The 19,169-nt window shown below is 44.5% G+C and overlaps 1 protein-coding gene across 1 annotated transcript; it reads left to right on the top strand.

The window, feature by feature from the left end:
- The first annotated feature begins 1,745 nt into the window (after nt 1-1,745).
- DRGX (dorsal root ganglia homeobox) lies at nt 1,746-18,371 on the top strand. Its single transcript, XM_005153914.2, has 6 exons — nt 1,746-1,779; nt 4,420-4,517; nt 4,694-4,795; nt 7,385-7,557; nt 7,894-8,006; nt 18,106-18,371. The coding sequence occupies exons 1-6, from the start codon at nt 1,746-1,748 to the stop codon at nt 18,369-18,371; spliced, it is 786 nt and encodes a 261-aa protein (XP_005153971.1).
- The last annotated feature ends 798 nt before the right edge of the window (nt 18,372-19,169 follow it).

The following is a 19,169-nucleotide window of genomic DNA, read 5'->3' as shown; positions in this document are numbered from 1 at the left end:
AATATCATAAAGGCTTTACGCCAGGGAAGCACTTAATGTGCAGGGGGCCATAACAGGCTATTATCCTTGTGTAATGCTATTACAGAACCAATTATGTGCCATTATACTTGCTTTTTTTGCAGTTTATGTGATTTGATCCAATCCCGCGTCCCTGACTTGAAAATTTCATCTGGGTACTTTAAAGTCTAATTTTCACCCGGGCTGAGGCAAGGGCCATCTCTCTCCGCTGAGCCCATGTCTCGGATGCATTTTAAAAGTAATTGCAAAGGGTCCCGCCGCATATCATTTGCAGACGGGAAGCGAGCATAAATCCAGAGACCCCTCGCTGTGAACAAAATCAAACTTTGCCGCGGTACGATCGCCTGGAAAGGCAAGGCGTATGCAAGCGGCCCCCCAAAAACCCACCCGGCGGCAATTAGCTGCCGCTTTGTCAGCGCTGGGGTCCAGGAGGCCGGGCAGGGCTGGCACGGCTCGGCTCGGCACCGCACAGCACGGCGGCCCCCCACCTCCCGGACCCCGCAGCCCGGGGCAGCCCGGGGATGTGAGGAAGGGGGGACCCGCAGGGAGCCGCTGGGCCCCGGAGAGCCAAGGCACAGGAAAAATGGGATTTTGGTGCTGCCGTTCACATTCCTGGTGTTTGCTGAGAAATGACGGGATTTTTCTTTTTTTTTTTTTTCTTTTTTTTTTTTTTTTTTTTTCCCCTGCTCTGCACACCACGTGGGCCATTTGTAGGGCCCAATAGACCTATCCAAGTTACTCACTGTAGACAGCGCTGGAAATAATCAGATTAAGGCCAATTATGCGTGAGATTATAAAGGCAAGTGCTGAGAGGCAGAGCATGCTGTAGACAGATATAAAGACATCTGGCCACTTCCAGAACTCCACAGAGCCCTTCTGTCTCTGCAGCCAACAACTCACAGCGCCTTACTCCAGTGCAAAATACCCCCCAGACCTTACTGGTGATTTTTACTTCGGTTTAGGTATGGATTACTATTTTTATTTGCCTTCTGGATTTTTTTATATGACTGCATATAAATCTGATATTTTATTCTTTTTCCTTGCCGAGGACATGGGTTCCAACCTGAGCACAGCTCCCAGTGTGCTGGATGCTTTAACGAGAAGAACACTTCTAGGTTTTATTGCTATTTCATTTAGGCAGAATATTTTTTAACTGTGTATTCCTAGCTATAAACTACTGCTTTTATTATTATTATTTTAATGAAATTATTTGTTCCGGAAAGAAATATCTGAGATAATTAGATAGATAAATAGATGGATAGATAAATAGATATGAATAAATGTATTAATGGATGGATAGGTAGATAGATAAGAGAGAATCTGCTATAAGGGAAATAAAAGGAAAAAAGTAAGAAAAACAAACAGAAGCAAGAAAGTTTTACTAATTCTGATTACTGTGCACCTACCACGGAGTTTTCCGCCTTTGGCTTTTTCAGCTCGTAGCACAGGGTTAGATACCGCTTTCACTGCTTCCTCTGGGATGGGACTAAGATTATCAATGAGTTTCTCTGGGTGCTTCAGTCTGGTTATTCACCTATTCTGTTTTCTCCCCTCTCTCTGTCCTCAGGTCTGCAGGAGACACCTCGGTGGTGCCCAGCCGGGGAGCTGGTGTTGGTGTGTCGGTGCCGGGGGTGCGCGGAAGCCCCGCGCTCAGAGGGCTGGCCCCTGCCCCGACCGCCGTCGGGCTCGCAGCGGCGGGCAGCGGGCGACCCTCCCGCCGCAGGGCCATGTTCTACTTCCACTGCCCCCCGCAGCTAGAGGGTGAGTGTTGTCTCACAGACACGTGTAAGTACAAGAAATGAAGTTGGAGGTATGTGTGGGTGAGATGGGGGTGGAAGGAGAAAGTGTGGTCTGACTTGTTCCAGGGCTGTCGGGGTACAGATAGGTGCTGAGATAAAACGCAGATCTATAGAGACAGATAAATATAAAAAGAACACTATCTCTCTCCTTGAGAAAACACAACCCTCTCTCCCCCTCCCCGCGTCCAGCTTTCCCCTCTTGTCACAGGATGGAAAGAAGGATTGCATGATTTTTATTCTTCTTTAATTTGATTCCTGTTGGAAAGGCCTCGTTTTTTACACCCCCACCCCGTCGTTTTGCCACCTGCCTCCCCTCTGTGGATAGCGATCCCGCAGTTGAGCCTCGGGCTACGAAAGAGATGCTTTTCTCCCCTCCCAGCACAGATGTTGGTGTCATGGCTGTAATCGGGACACTTTCAGGACGTGGTCACGCCTCCTCCCTCCAGCCAGAGACCGCATAAATCTTTAATGCTATTTTACAAACATTCAGCGGGAGGATGGGGAAAGAGGCGTCACGACTGTGGGAAAAAAAAGAAAGCAAGTGGAAAATAACTATTTGGGAGGATGTTTTCCTTTGTGTTATTGACCAGAGGGGTCTATTCATTTATTTGGTTTTGCCCTTTTATTTGTTTATTTTTGAAAAACACGGCGCCTTCGGGATTTCCCGGTGCCCTCCCATATGTCCAGGGTCCTCTGCTCCGCTCCCTCCGGCCAGCGCTCGTAGTGCGGGAGCAGCCCCAGAGCCTCGGCCTCTCAGCTTCAGCTCCGGGCTGGCCCCTCCCGCTCCTTGCACGGGCATCACCCGGCGAGCAAAGGGCTTTCCCCGCGGTAGCGCTGCCAGGAAGAGGTGATTCAGCGGTTTCATCCTCCGGGAAGGGGCATCCCTGCGTTGAACAAGGCTGCCCAGGGCCAGCAGACCCAAGCCGCGTGCACATCGCTGGCTGGAAACTTCTCTCCCCAAAGTTGTCCTATTCCAGGGGGGAGAGCCAGGTTTGGCAGGGCCGTGCCAGGGTCCCTCCGTGTCCGGCCAGCCTGCTCTGCCCCCGGCCAGTGCCACCGACGGCGGCTTTGTTCCTTAGTTTTCGGCAGGCAGCTTTGGGAACGTGCTCTTGTTTGTGTGTTTGCTTGTTTGTTTATGTCTCCGGTGGCAGTTTGGGGCTGGTTTTGGCGGCCGGAGACGGGGAGCGATCCCCGCAGGCTGCAGCCTCTCCCGGCCGCTGGTCCCCGCTTCCCCGCCGTGGGAAGCGGCGGGAGGGGGGTATCTGATCAGCTAAAGAGAAAACAGCACAGAGCATCCCAAGTGAAAGAAAATCTCTATATACTCACCCTGCCGTCCCAAACACCCTCACCCAACCATCACCAAACCGAAGAAGCGGCAACAGAAATGCCCTTTTCAGACATTGTTCTCGGTGGGTGTGGGCACCCGGGGAGGCCCGGTGGTGCCAGAGGGAAGTGACAAGGCTCTGGGGGTCACCGGGACAGTATTGTATTCTCTGATGAGCATCTCCCAGGGCCACAGAGAGCTGTCTGTCTGTGCGAGGAGAGGTCTGGGGGCCGTATTTCTCTGCCAAATGATGCTGCAAGACCCGTGGCCATCCGCAGCCGCCGTGCCCCGCGGCGGGGCCGGTCCAGCCCGCAACCCACCGGGCAGGTCTGCGGGTAAGGCCCGGGAGACACTCAGCCACACTCCTGTGGGTTTGGGTACTTTTCTGTTCCGTTGTTTATGGCTGGTTTTGTTTCGTTTAAGGTTTGGATTTTTTGTTTGGTTTGGGTTTTTTACCCTAATCTGTCAGTGAACAGAGAGGGAGCGAACATTTCAGCCAGGGTACCGCTGATGTGTAACTAAGGGAGCAGCGAAAGCAGAGGACTGCTCCACTGCAGGCGGTTTGCATCCCGGCGGGCCGTTTGCCCTCCCCCGGCCTCCGATCACGGATAAAATCCCAGTGCCCAAATCTCCCCCTGGGCCCCTCGAAACCCCCTTCGGGGCAGGTCAGGGTTCCCTCCTTCATCCCCGTTGCCGAGTCCCGGTAGTTCAGCTGTGGCCGAGCCCCCTGAGCGCTGCTGCTGTCCCCGGTGCTCGGCGCGGTACGAACCCCGGTTTGCCTCCGGTGAGGAGGGCGAGCACACGGGTGGCGGCTCTGCCGTGTGTGTGTGAGTGTGGGGAGTAAACTACCAACAGCCCCAGTCCCACTCCTTCCAAGCACGGAAAATGAAGTTCCTGCGAAGTAACCTTTAGTCTCTCCAGAGGCAGGCAGGGCTTCTAGGAGCTCAGGGAACTGTCACCATGCCCAGGTCAAAGCCTTGCCTCTTCCTCCTTTTAAAACACAAATACCCCCAAAAGGGCTGCTGTGTCCCCTTGCCCCCGGCTGGATGAGCTCAGGCCGGCAGGGCCCCCCGGCCCGGTGGGGCACCCACTGCGGTGCTTCCGAGGTGCTCGGGAGGGGCAGCACTTCCCGCCCGCTTCGTCCCTCTTCAGAACGTCTCCGAGCCACTTGTCCCGTTGGAGTGGCTCCGGCTTCCGGTCCTTCATTCCCTACCCCAGGGCGCGGCTGGGACTTGGGCTCCACTCCCTTCGGCCCCTAACGCTGCTCTCCGTCCACAGGCGCGGCCCCCTTCGGGGGTCACTCCGCTGGCGACTTTGACGACGGGTTCCTGCGGAGGAAGCAGCGCCGCAATCGCACCACCTTCACCCTGCAGCAGGTAGGAGCCTGCTCCTCAGGGCCCCTGATCTGTCCCCCGCCTGCCCCCCGCACTCCCCGGCCCCCCCCGGCCCCGCTTTCCCCATCCCTTGCAGGGCCGCTGGAGAGATGCCCCCCGAGACGGCAGCTCCCGCGTTCCTGCCCCTGACAGATGTTTGCTCCTCTCCCCTCCACCAGCTAGAGGCACTGGAAGCCGTTTTTGCTCAAACCCACTACCCCGATGTGTTCACTAGGGAAGAGCTGGCTATGAAAATCAACCTGACGGAAGCCAGGGTGCAGGTAAACATCCTGGGGAATTATTTAACTCTCGGGTATTCAAACTGGCAAACTTTTTTTTTTTTCTTTTGACATCATGACTGCAGAGTGCACATTTGGCCAAAGAAAGCAAATGAAGACGATCTGTCATTTTCATGATGCACTTTAATAACATCAACATAATGTGGAATATTAGATTAGGTTGATTAATCGGTCATTCATAATTAACTAGTGATAATGTTCTACACTAATTTGTCCGCGTCTCCAAGGTACTAAATTACATCAATGCACATCCATTTCCATGCTTTTGGAGGGGGTGTGTGTGGAGAAAAGAGCTGAGACGTGATTCTCCAAAGCAACTATGACCACTGTCGAGCAATGGGGTTAGGCAATTGCAGGGAGCCCAGCTGCCAGGAAGAAATCTGCCTGAACCTCTTCAACTTTCCTCCCTTTCGCCTTCTTCCTCAACACTTAATTTAGACAGCTAAAGAGCCTGCAGAGCAATTCCCTCACCTTTAATATGAGCCAATAAACACCACTGGCCATGATTATTCTCTTTCCACCCCTTCCTTCCTGATCCCCGATTTTTATTTATTTTGTTTTGTTTTGTTTTGTTTTTAAAAAATCCAGATGTTTGTTTTCCCATATGCAGGGATTGACTTTGTGTGTTTACAAGCTCTGCTAAGAACACCAGTCCCGCAGCTGTCAGAGATGGATCCCCATAACTCTGTAGGCATCCACCACAGAGTTGCAAACCATTTTTTGAGCACGATTATGCATTCATTTTATTTATGGAGGTTTTCTGCACGATGCTTCTTTCTTTATTTCTTTTTTTATTTTTTTTTTATTTATTTAGGTGCTCGGGGTTAAGACTATGCAAAGATCTAATTGTAGGAAATATAATAGCTTGCCTTTTGTTCCCTAGGGTCATGTTAGTATCTCTTAAAACCCAATGGCTGAAGAGAGATAATGGAATTCACTGCAGTAAATTGGGGATTGTAAACAAATTATTTCTCCTATAATCAGATTATGCGATCTTGATTATTAAATCTGAACATGAATCATTGGTCATATGCGGGCAAATTAAACTGATTATTATTTGGAAATGAAAATCTCCTTTTGCCACTGCATTGTAGGTACTGGCTTTAAAAAAATAATAAAAAATGCCATTTCGGCTACTGGTGCCTAAAGACTGAACTGCAAATTGAGATAAATGGGACAATTATTGAGCATTCAGAAGTGGAAGATCATAACTTCTTCCTGAAAGGTGCAAGGGTGAGATAGGGGTGGTGACAATTAGATTGCTGAGGACTGGTGTTTAGCCTTGTTGTTGGCTATTATGCAAACAGACAATAGATGCAAGCATTTGTTTAGCCTGCTTTCATGCAGGAACGTGGGGAAACACAGAGGATGTGAGATATGTTTACATTTATACCCCTTGCTCATTCAAATATGATTAATGTGCTATAAAGCGGAGTCTTAATCGAAGATGATGTTGTCAAACAATAACTAAATAGGGAAATAAACGACTTCATCATGCTCTTTCCTCAGAAGCAGGCGAACTGTCAGTGCAAAGTCATTAAAATATGATAATGAAAAATAGCTCAATTAAATGTTGTTATAGCTGTGACCTTCATTCAATTAAGACACAAGAAAGTGTCTGCATTTTGCTTTGCATTTAACTGCTCTAAATTTAGAATATAGATAAAATCATTATTCAACGTTTGCTGATACGCGCAATTAAAAGGCAGCTAACTAAAATGGAGTTGTAGGAGGTGAATAATAATAATAACAATCTCACTTATTCTTGAAGTCATGTATTAAAATGTGGATTTTCTGACCTGGAGAGAGGCTTGGCATTTTCTGTCTCAAATAATGTGCTTTCAGAGCATCAGCCTCAAGATAAATGTAAAAAAACCCTAAAGTGTTGTACTAAAAGTCAGGGGATAAAATAAAGAACGTGAATATTTGTATTGGATTACAAGGGAAAAAAGTTCTGGAAAGTGGTGTGTATTAAGCTGCAGGATGACCTTCTAAAATTAGTATCTACTGCCTTTTGAGTCCTCTAAATGCAGACTGGACAAATACATCAGAGGAATAACATCCAGTATCAGTCCTCTCCAGGAAATGGGCTGGATAAGATGGCCTACTATGTACCTTTTAATTTCTGACCTCTCCCATTCTAGCAGCAGCTCATTTTAAAGGGTTATATATGGTTTCAGCAGAGTGCTTAGATATGTATTTAAGCCCATCCCTATACAAAAGGCTTTTAGATGTGTTAAAACATAGAAACCAGCGAGAATTAAAGGCAAACACACATCTATGAATTTTGCTGACACATTTACATGAAATCTCTCACTTTTTTTTTTTTTTTTCAATTTTAACATGCCTTTTAAATGTCTTTAGACATTCCTGGCTTGTTTTCCAGGAACAGAAATATTCCAGATAGAAATGTAATGCTAAAGCTCAACTAGAATATCAACAGAGACACAGAATAAAAGCACGTTTTAGCCACACTTCTAGTGACTGATTCACTAGAGCAACAATTTACAACTTCCTTGCTTTGCATTCAGTTAATCATGGTATTCAGCCTCAATTTCTCTCCTGCTCCAGGTATGGTTCCAAAATCGGAGAGCTAAATGGAGGAAAACAGAAAGGGGTGCTTCCGACCAAGAGGGCTCCAAGGAAACAATGGCTGAGGTGGCACCTCCTGCGAGGAATTTGAATTCCCCTTCTCCAGCAGATCAAACCAGGAATAAAAAAGAGAATCTGGAGATTCAGCAGAGGTAAGAGTACTATGTGTTATCAACTTCCTCTTTTTGGGGCAAGCGTGCATCGTACATATATGTATGTACATACATACAGACTTGCCTGTTGCCAAGCCTTGACTCTAGACAGTGTCATCTTCAGCCCAACTCATGAGAAGATAAACTCTCTCATGCAACTCATTGCTTCCTGTGCAGGTACTGAGAACTTGGTGCCTGTGGGAGGCTAATATTATCCATGCTTGGTCCCATCTAGGGTCAGGACACTGATAAACCAATGTATTCTTGTGCATGGACAAATGCTGTCTTTGGAAGCAGTTGGGTCTGGTTTTGTAAGAAAATTCTTTTCTCCATCAGCTTGAGTCGAGCAGTGGGTCCTACAGGACCTTTCTTCCCTTCCTGCCTGCCGGGGACTCTTCTCAACACAGCCACCTATGCACAAGCTTTATCCCATGTTGCTTCTCTGAAAGGTAAGTGACTTTGTTTAACTTCAGGGATAAGCTCAAAGAGTGGCTTTTTCAAGCATGGTCCTACTTTGAGGCAGTGGGAAAGCCTCTGGGACATGATGTATCCTTCTTTCTGCTAGGATTTGCAGTACTTGCACTGGCTGATGCTGCAAGCACAGGAGTAAGTCTGTTATAACTTGTAGCACTATTTGTGGTGAAACTCCTTCATTTTACTCAGTTAATTTTGGCAAGTTCCAGGTTTGTCTCAAGGAGCAAGGCAGGTAGGGTTTACTCCTTTGTAGTTCTCTTTGCGTATGCTTTTTTTTTAAGAGTAAAATTTATACTAATAAATTAGTTATATGCATCCTTTTGCATTATACATTACCTGGCACTGTTACTGATGCCTCATCCATTCTTTGCATGAGGTTTCCTTTGCAGTACATCTCTGTGCGATACCAGACCTTTCTCCTCCTGAGCAGCAGGTTCCCTCTGAGAACTTAAATAAAGCATGTGCCTAGGGACAGGGGAAGGATACAAAGTAATTCCTTATTACCTGGGACCCAGGCTTCAGGAAGGGTACATCCAGTGCCCATATCCTTTTGGGTTCCCAAAAAGCAGGAGTATGCATCTTTTAAAAATAAATCACCAGCTGATCCATTAGCTGTTCCTAGTCTAACAATTTATAAGATTAAGGGTGTAAGCAGGATGAATTCAATTTATAGATTTATAGGATGTAAAGCCTTATAGCACTGCCAAGCACAAAGTGGCACATACATTTACTCTATGCCTCAATGTGATGCAATAATTTGTGTGGAAAGTTTCCCAGTTTAAGACCCTCCACTACAAACACAAATGTCCTCTAATGCCTCTCGCTATGTTCTCTGGCATACCTCATGCTCCCTGTGAGTATTCCCAGTTAAATCAGCATTGCCAAGGTACATTCCTGAAGCAAATATTTGGAACTGTTGACTTTTGCATGAAGTCCAGGGTCCTGTCCTGTTACTTCTTCTCTTCCATCTTTCAAAAAATGCTTAAGCCAGAGTCACCATACAACTACTGCTATTTTGATAGGTATGGGACCTGTGATTCTAAGAAGAATCAGAAGATTCAAGAAAAGCTGCTCAGGTGTGACTTAAAGGATGACTGTCAATCTAAACCACTTAAGCAGGCAGCAGCTCTTTGACTGCGGAAGTCCTCTTGGTTTCTTTCCTATGGCTACTGAAGTCTCAGCACAGAGGCTTTCAGCTTCTTCCACTGTGCAAGAGCAGTATCTCTGGAGTAGAAATTATTCAGGCAAAAAGATTGTTCCTTGGTAAATGTAGTTCTGGGCCAGTTGAAAGGTGAAGAAATGGGGTTGTGTTCAGTGAATAATTTCAGATAGAAGGTTTGGGTTTTTTTCTTAAGATCTATATCTAAGCATTTTCAAAACTAAATGAATCAATACAGTGTTCTCACCTGTTCCATGTTTAAATGCAGCTAAATTTTAAGAAAAAGAATGGCAATATACAAAGGCCAAGCAAAATGAAATAAAAATGTGAAAAAAAGAATCCATGAGGGATATTTTTTGGTTGGTTTTGCTTTGTTTTGTTTTGGGTTTTTAAAAGTTTTATTTACTTGAAAGACCTTCAGATATTATTTTCCATGGTTTTACAGCTCAGCCACTAAATTGAGAAGTTAGTAATTTGCTCCTTTTTGCTTGATAGTAGTTATGCAACCTAGGGGCAAAAAAACCTCCTATTCCTGAATCTCTGTAAAGAGATACTTATTAGACCTTTGGCTGCCCAGGTTAAGAGGCAGTGTCCTTGAAAAATTTGTTCCAAATGTAAATATGGATTTTTTTATCATCTGTATAAGGGATGGTCCATTATCAGATGCATGTGTATTTGCTTGATGAATGTTGTCAGCTACATATGTGGTTGCTGTGATGCCTGGTTTATATTTCCTGCCTGGTACTAGAGATCTCCAGATATATGCAAGAGGATTGCCATAATGTTGCATATTTTTATTTTAAGAAATCCAGCTCAGATTTGCATAGCTGGATATCCACCCAACAGGAGCTTTGTGGAGCTGTTTATGCCTGCTAGCATTTTGTTATACTTGCAAGGAGCTGGTAGACTAAGCTGCTTTGATGTGAGAACTTTTTCTTCTGCAGCTAGGTCTCAGTAATATAAATTTTTGACTTTCAGGCTAAAGAGGAAGAATTTGTTCTACAAGGCAGCAAATTTGATTTATACAAGCAGCGAATAATTGTAACATAGTTCCTGTGGTATTTATATACGTATTATTGTCTCCTCTTTCCTTGACTCATCTCCACAAGTTCTTCTTTCCCTGTTTTTCCAAGAGGAATTCACTTGGGCTGAGGTAGAGGCTGTGAACAGCAGACTTTGAGCTTTGGTCTCATTGTCAATGGTGAACAGGGTGATTGCTAGAGATTCTGAGTGGACCAAGAGTACCACAGGCCTGATTTGCATTTTGTTTATCCTTGGTTTGGAAACACGAGGTGAATGATGGTTCATCTAAACCAATGTAAGGGCACAACAAAGCTCACATGTCAGTCTGGAAGAAGAAATAATAGCTGTGGAAAGGAAGGAAGGAAAAGACAGGGAGGGAAACAGTGTTCACAAAATCTTCATATGACCCTCTTTGTCTTGCTCAATTCAGTTTGTTTGACTCTCCCTTCTCATTTCACCCTTTGAGCCAGGAGGTGATTTCTACTTTTCAGGCCTGTCAAATAAGAGCTTTACTTTTGGATGGGCATTAGTCCGTGTCCTCATGTGTCTTAATGAAAAGACCTAAGCCTCCCCCTTGAGAATCCAGTTGCATTTTGCAGCAGAAATGGCAACAGGTCTGACACAGTGATTCTGAGGGCCTAGGGCTTTTATGACACCTGAAATCTCATCAAACTCAGTATAGGGCATACAATTCTGAGCTGTTTGTTTTTTGGATTGATTGGATAAGGAGAAATTCAGCAAGTAGTAAGGTTTTCCAAGATTTCACAAGTTTTACCAAAAAGTGAAATGATCAAGACCTCTTTCTGGTACCTCTCTTGTGTTGACCGTGCTTTGAAACTACTAGGAATTCTGTTAGCTTTTGAAAGCAAACCTGTTGCTCCAGAATTAAAGCATTATTTCACTAACAATGGCTGCATGATCCCACTTTCTTCTATGTAAATGTCAAATTAAATGCAGCCCCTCTATGTCAATCCCATAAATTGATATGTATTCCCACCATTGGGAGAGTAATCCTGGCCAGTAAAGGGAATCATACTCTTCAGTAAGGCCAGAAAAGCTGTCTGCAGAAAAATGAGCACTCTCGGCACATCAGATGCTACTGGGAAGTCTAGGTTGTTTTCTTATTCTTTTGAGGAGACAAGATGTGCTTTGTTTGGCTTGTGAGCCAAGACTTTTTTTGGTGTTGGTGAGTAATGTTTGACTGATGCTTTAGGAGACAATTAAAATCAATACAGTGAATAACAAGTGATGATGGTGATGTAACTAATTAATAATTATTTTATGCTCTCAGGGACTGTTTTTATTCTGCCACCTGAGAGTTCTCTGTCTTATGTAAAGAAACTAATAACTCTCTCTTTCTCTGACTTTGATTGCTTGGCTCCAGACCCAGATTTTCAGGGTTGTATAAAGTGTCTAGGGCACATGGTTTCTAGATCTAATTTGTAGTATAAAGATATAATAGTTGATGATGAATTTGATCCACTAGAGACAAATCTGAGGACAGCCTAGCATGGTGTAGGGACTGAGCTTGCAACTTTGGTTTTGAAAGGATTGTGCAGTGCACTGTAGGTTTGCTCCATGCTTTGTGTGACTGTGAAACTCTTCAATAGGCAACGCGCATCTGAATCCCACATGCGCCACTTCTAGGTAAATGGGTGATGTTGTTGGACCATAGGACTAGGTCTGCTCTCGTGAATGCGAATAAAGCTGTCCTCCCTAAGCACTATGACAAATGAACCCTGCTGCCTCTGAAACTGAGATTTTTTTTTTCTCTTCAAAGAGATGGTATTACCACCACAGATAGTGTGAAGTCCGGTGAAGAAAGCAGGCTGGCTATACAATAACAATCAGAATTGTAATTCAGAGCATTGACTGGTCCAGAGAAGAGTATATTATCACTGGATAGTTTTTCTTTGTTTCTATCAAATATTCTCTAATCAGTAATACAACAGAACTTCTCCTTTCCTGAAGTGAGACCTTTCCCTCTCTGAAGTTTAGCATATTGGAGGCTGTACTTACTAGCAAGCACCTGCCAGCTACCATATCATCTCACTACATACACTTCATACAGGAAATACAATTTCTCATTTGATAAATTAGAAAAATATCATATTTTCTGTGGAATACAGGCTTTCTTACATCAGGGTTTTTAGCTCTTTACCACTGGCCACTGTCAGGGAGAAGGTTGTCTCACATCGATGAGAATTCTGGTGTTTGTTATTCTCTGAAATTGTCCTAATTTGACAACTATGCTACTTCATTGTGGTGACTTCGACATTTCCATGATCTTCCAAGATGAATCACTTACTGTAAACTATGCATCTGCAGTCCATTTAGTGGATTTAATTGCAGACCTCAAATATGAAGGGAAAATACTTGTTTTATTTATGGGCTATATAACAATAGAGTCATCGGGAGAAGCTAGAGTTTTGTGCAGAGAAAGACCTCAAAGTAGCTTCTTAATGGATGACAGCATGAATGCAATTCATTAATGTAGAAGATATTATTAATGGGTGTAAACAAGAATCTCCACTGTTTAGCGGAAGTGTTCTACCATTCTGCTGGCTGAGGCCAAGAGAGTGTCTGTTATATTCCACTGAAATTTCCCCTGCCCCTGTGATGAGTGAAGTGTATGAGGAAAGAAATAATTACACTTGCCAGGGAATTACTTTCATAATTCACCCACAGCTCTGCTCTGTGCAAATTATAGCTCAGTTGGTTTTCACGACACCTCCACACCACTGATAGAGAAGCAGGATTGCATTAGGCACATCAAAGTGGATATTTCAGGGCACCATTGATTAGGCTCTTTTACGGTTTGTTGCTGATGTGGTTGCTATTGTTCATAACAGGGAGGCTTAATTGCAGTATCCAGGAAAAAAAGCACAACTAGAACTGCCCATCCATTACATCTCAGTTTCTGTTATGGAAAGATGAAGAAAGTTTGCCTGATTCCATTGGGCAATTCCCATTGCCAAGGCTGAGAAAAAAGTGTTCAAGGACCTACCTTACCTAAACTGGTGTTCATTGAATAGAAGCACCACTGCTTTCCAAAAGACTGGGTAACTAGAATGAAAACCCTTAGTTTTTTATTGTCTCTCTCATTCTTAATTATTGACTGACTTTTCTCATGTAACATAGCAAATATATCAAGTGGGCTCTGTTTAGCATTTTCTGTAGTTTACCTGCTACTGTGACTTCAGAGAATTTAAAACATTTCTTTAGTTTGCTGCAGATGCACAGACCTTGATCAAATTACTTTGATTCCTGTATCACATGTCCTGAACTCTAGCATTGCCCTAACTTGCAGGTAGATATTTTTGGTCTTTAACACCAATATTAGGGAATATGCAGATACCAAGAGCCTTAAGAGCAATGGGAAGGAAATGGGTGCTGCTATGTTCCTCCAGGACAAATCCTGATTAAGTTAGTGGACCTTAGCTGGGCAGGGGTTCCTATTGACCACTCTCAGTGACACATGACAGTAGTATTTAGGGTCAGTTTATGGTTTTGATGTGGAATGGAAGAGTGGTAAATGGCTGCAGAACTGAAAGTATTTAAAGGACTGATTCTGTTTTCTTAGCTGTTTGTCTTTGTTGTCAGCTTTCCTGTCCAAACAGGTAAAGTTCTGGATCTGAATTTATTTATTGAATTGTTTGGAACAGTACTAATGGCATAAATAAAGGAGGATGAAACCCTCCAGTTCCAGTGTCAAGTTATTTACACAAAAAGGCTAGAGCAACAGAGCCAGATCATCAGCTCTTTGTTGTTTGCATTTGGCATATGGGATTCACAAGACAAGATGTGAAATTAAAACATTTGGACTCTGCTGTCAGCTCTGAAGTGCTTTTCCAGTTTCTGGGCAGCACAGAATGCCTTCCACACTTAACCAGCTTAAGCACTAGAAGGAGAAACCATCTAGTACAACTTAAGCAGCCTTGAGGCTACCCTAAATATACTGGGAGCATCTGGTACCTCTCCATTTCAGACTTTAAGTTCATGCCTTGATCTTCTGAACCTCCTGATTCAGAACCCAAGAAGTTTAGATAAAGCAGCTTTTTTTTTTCTTCTTGTGCCTCAGGCTTTAACAGGCAGAGTGCTGGTGTCATCTATAGAGAGCAAGATGGAGCTCCTTGTGAATCAACTCTCACTGGTAAATGACACTATGAACTTGAGGTTGTTGACCTTCCAACCTTGTGAAAGTGATTTCAGGTTTATTAGGATTTAGAGTGCAAGCAAACCAATGTGATTGCTATGAGAAGAAAAAAGTACTTAAATCAAGCATAATATTTTCTCTGAAAACTAAAGAGCATTCATTGACAGGTGAGGATTTAAATGGGAATTTTTCATTGCTTCCCTCTTTGTCAGACTGCTGTTCAGCTGTCCACATCAAATGCTGATATGCACAAGTACTGAAGGAGGAAAGAGACTGGGATTTTGCCTTTCTATTAAATTCTTTAAATTGTAGAGTTGAAATAAAAAATATATATTTTAAGTACTTGTGTATCAATGTGGGACCAGCTTCCACCCCACTCTTCTGAGCTAAGACTGAACCTTGGAACTGCAGAAAAGAGTCTGCAACCAAAATTGCAGATGAAATATTGTTACAATTCAAATGTGATGTTGGCAGAGACAAGATAGAACTAATTTAATTTTTCCTGTCAGTCTCTGTAGAAGATCAATTAAACTGCCAAGTGGATCAAATATTTCAGACTGTATTTATTACATTAAGTATTTATGTTCAGGCTGAGCATTTAAAGTATGATCTCATATAGGAATACAAGGAGGTTCAGATCAATTCAGCAGAATTTGCTGTAAGTTAATGGAAATCTAATTGTGTATTTTAATTTTGTGTACAGGAGGCAGTAAGTTCCTGAAAGAAAGAAAATGGTACCCTGTCCATATTGTAGCAACTTGATCTAAATCCCATTAAAGTAATATTAGGCTGTCATAGATGTTAGTGGAAGCTGGAGCAAGGTCTAGGGCTAATGGCTTAACCCTCACTGATTTTGATGGGAGCTAGGTGCCTAAACTCCTCTGAGAATCTGAAATAAGCAGGAACAATTCCTTCCTTTTCCATTGTGGACTTAGAGATACTGCAACAAGATGTAAAAAAACACTGACATCTGCTACATATGGATGCCTTTTTCTTCGTGAAAGTCACATTGCTGTCCATCATGGGCTGACTGATGGGCAGGTGGAGATCTTGGGCTCCTGAGCTTTTCTTGGCTTTTGTGCCAGGGAAACCTGATAGGTTTCTCTGGACTTACTACCTGCAGGCAGAGGCAACTGCAAGATAGATTCAACATTCCTTACAATCTACATTAAGGTAGGGCTAAATCCTACTCTCTTGTATTCTAGCTGGACCCTGGAACAAATAGCACTCATTGCTTTACCTTTTTTTTTCCATGTGTGAGCTGTTTGCAAGTGTGAACAGAGAAATGAAAGTTTTATGGGTGAATTACTTCTAGAGGAAGCCTAGTTTCCATCACAGGTTTCCTCTGCACCTTCAGGTTGCAGAGCCACTAGGTAATATCAGGTCTAATTATTAATCAAAGATCTTAGATTGGTACAGAATAGTGATAAGTATTTTACCCCTAACAATGGAATTAATATTATTCTTAGAGGATGGAGTGGTTCCTGCTCCTTTAAAAAAGGTAAAACACCTTCCCACTTCTCCCCACCTCCCACAAAGCAGAAAATGTCTGTGCGTGGTTCCATGTTAGGTACTACAGATGAGGAGTCCTTCCCTCAGTCTGAGAGCTGAACAGCCACTTTTGAAAGTCTCACTCAGTTTTTGTTAGAAAGCAGCAGTGCAAAGAGATGAAGCACAGGGAGGCCTCCATGACCCTATGTTTCATACCTGACTCTTAAGTTAGTGGGTCTTAACAGTAGTGACCAAAAAAAGACTTTGTGGCTTCTGCAGTGAAAGACTTGCTGCAAACTGTGTAGACTCTGAAGTGAGGATCTTCCTCTCCTCTTTCTTGGTAAAGCAGCGGCTGTCTAGTATCACTGAAGTGACTGCAGTTCAACAGAGCAAAAATGACTTTATGAGTATGACTGGTGGTGGCAAAATCTGTAAGTTGTGTTACTGAGTGGATTTTGTTATAAATCTTCCTTCTCAGCTGATCAAAGCAGACACAGATTGAGCTTCCTAGTGCTAAAGCAAAAAATGAATTATATCAGTCAAGTGCTGAAACTTGCTTGTGGAATACACTTGAATGCCTGGGCCCACGGAAATGTTGGCCTGCTGATCATATGCTCTGTCAGAGGAGTATTTCAAGTGAAAAATTTCCCAGTTGCATTAATAACTTGTACTTTGCAGACTATGTTTTTAAAACTCAAAGGGTACTTTTTCCTGAATGTTACCTACAAGCAGCTAATCTCTGACAATTGTGTTGCCAGCATCCTAAAAACCAACAACAGTCTGTCTTCATCCCTAGCAGATGGGTGCTGACCCATTGCTACCATGAGCAGAAGTGTAAAAGAAAGACTACCTGCTCCCAGCAGGTTATTAGTCCCATCACTTAGTCATGAGCCATTTAACTCAAATATTAACTGCAGAAATTAAAGCGAGTCCTTGGCTTGGAAAGATCAGAGGAACACATTGCACTGTGTCAGGATGTGCAGAGCTGGCCTGTTTCTTTTTGGGAGGTAGTGTATTAGCAAAGGATGGGCTTTTGCAAGGGGTAGAAGATGATAAGGAGTTTGTATGGCCTCTGAGACTCCTGGAAAAATGGTGTCACAACATCTCTTAACAGAGAGCAAATCAAAGTAGTAGCTCAGCCATCTCACTCTGTCTCCCCTCCATACTCCTCTGATACATTCTTCTTCATTCAATAGATGCATATAAGCTAGGTACAGGATGTTTTTTTTGGATGGACTGCATATCCTGCTAGTGGGCAACCTATATTTCTAGGTGTGTTTGTTTGGTAACTGGCCCAAATCCCAGTGTTATCAAAGATAAGCCAGAGGAAAAGCCTGTAGTGGTCTAACTCAGGAAGGTAGCTGGTGGAATGAGAACTATCTCTGTCAGTGGATTGCAGGGGACCCTTTTGGCTTAAAGGGAGAAGAATACTACTTTTACCCTCACTCTAGTGTTTTATTGCCTGCTTGGAACAGCCCATGTTCCTCAGATGACAGGGTAGAGATAATCTGCCTCCTCTCTCTTGATGGGACTCTTAAGCTGTGTCCACAGCACCAGCTTTAGGTGGCCTTAGCCCACTTCTGGAAGCTGTTCTCTTTGAGGTATAAGTAACACAGACACTGGATGGGTGGAGGTAGAACAGACTCAGACTCTTCCATGTAGACATGGTGCCAGTAGTTGTCAGAGGCCAGGCCAAAGAAAAGCCTATCTCACCTTACAGTGATACAGGAGAAGGTCATTAGTTCCTGCATAATAACCAGAATATCTTAATCTTCTTCTTTGCAGTAATCTTTCAGGTGTAGATGGGTGATGGGACCCAACATATGCAGTTGCCCAAATTGATCAGGCCTGAGTGTGCAGGTTGAGGGCAGGGGACACCTCCAGCATAGGGCTAATGGTAGGCACAGAGCAGCAGCTTGGTGTGAGAGCAGGGGACAAGCTCAGCCTTGCTTGTGTGCAAATCTCATGTGTGATTAAACTTCACTGTTCATTTCTGACTCTGCCTGGCCTCACTCACTCTGCTTGTCAACCTTAATGACTCTCAGTGTAGGATTCTTCACAGAACAGGATCTGGCTTTTCTAGTCCTGTTCCAGAGAACAACTATGTACCCACTAAAGGTCCATAAGGGAGGGAATTGTTGGCATTTGAGACCCCAACCCCATCTCTGCCCTCTCCATGTTGACCATGGAGGGAACAGTCAGACCTTCCCCATCAGTGATGGTGCCTTGTCTCCTTCCTCCCCAGGGAGCCCGCTGTGCTCGTGCTGCGTTCCAGACCCCATGGGCCTCTCCTTCCTGCCCACCTATGGCTGCCAAAGCAACCGTACTGCCAGCGTGGCCGCACTGCGTATGAAGGCCCGGGAGCACTCGGAGGCTGTGCTCCAGTCTGCCAACCTCCTGCCAGCCACCAGCAGCAGCCCCACTCCTCCCACCAAACCTGGCCCCGAGGGCACCCAGGACAAGCAGCCTCCTCCAGCCAAGGAGCACATGGAAGGGGAGAAGAGCGTATGAGACCTGACTGGTGCCAGCCCCTTGGCTCAGGGCAGGGACCCGCTGCCAAGGCTCTGCCACAGGGTGAACTGCAGTGTGGCCGTGCCCCACCAGGACACCATGGGGGCACTGGGGACCCAGCAAATCCACATGGCCACTTTCATGAACCCTCGCTTCTCTTGCGCTGCTGTAGGTTCCTTCCCCTGATTTATTGGCACTATCTGTGTTTGGAAACGTTTTGTGAAACTGTTTTTAGCTCCCCTGCTCCACATCCCAGGGACACGGAAACACCCAGGATCCTGGCTTGCTCCTGCACATCTCGGCTTCCTTCCTGCATGAGATAGAGGGCTGGCAGCAAAGCAGCACTTCCAGATGCGAGATCCAGGGCAGCAGAGGCACCCAGACATCATTTACCCCACCGTGCACAGCAGAGGTGAAGGCTGCAGGTATATACCAATTTGGCCTGCTGTTTTCTGATGGCATTTGACTTCAACTCAATCTATCCCAGGCAAGCCAGGTGTAAGAGAAGCAGAAAATACAATGAACGTCTTCATGATTTTTTCCTTCTCCTTTTTTTTCCCCTGAAAATGGAACTTTCCATGGAGTAGATTACTGGGAGATTACTGAGATCAGTTTACCTGTGAATAAAATTCTTGCACTAGTCTCTATGTGAACATTAGTCTGTTACTCTTGCTATTTCCTGGGTTAGACATAAAAGACACAACTCCAGAGCAGCATTCATAGCTTCAAATGATAACAATGGTATTTAATGGAGAGTGCAGTTGTGTCTAAGTCTGCACAAAGCTGGGGGTATTTTAA

Source organism: Melopsittacus undulatus, chromosome 4 (assembly GCF_012275295.1).
Source record: "Melopsittacus undulatus isolate bMelUnd1 chromosome 4, bMelUnd1.mat.Z, whole genome shotgun sequence".
In the NCBI taxonomy this organism is placed as follows: Eukaryota; Metazoa; Chordata; class Aves; order Psittaciformes; family Psittaculidae; genus Melopsittacus; species Melopsittacus undulatus.
This window is presented reverse-complemented; position numbering and strand designations above follow the sequence as displayed.

What these genes read in the sequence shown, in the direction of transcription:
- DRGX (XM_005153914.2), top strand. Translation starts at nt 1,746, where the DNA reads ATGTTCTACTTCCACTGCCCCCCGCAGCTAGAGG. An exon ending in CCACCTTCACCCTGCAGCAG is followed by an intron (nt 4,518 to 4,693) that starts GTAGGAGCCTGC and finishes CCCCTCCACCAG; the next exon opens with CTAGAGGCACTGGAAGCCGT. An exon ending in TGACGGAAGCCAGGGTGCAG is followed by an intron (nt 4,796 to 7,384) that starts GTAAACATCCTG and finishes CTCCTGCTCCAG; the next exon opens with GTATGGTTCCAAAATCGGAG.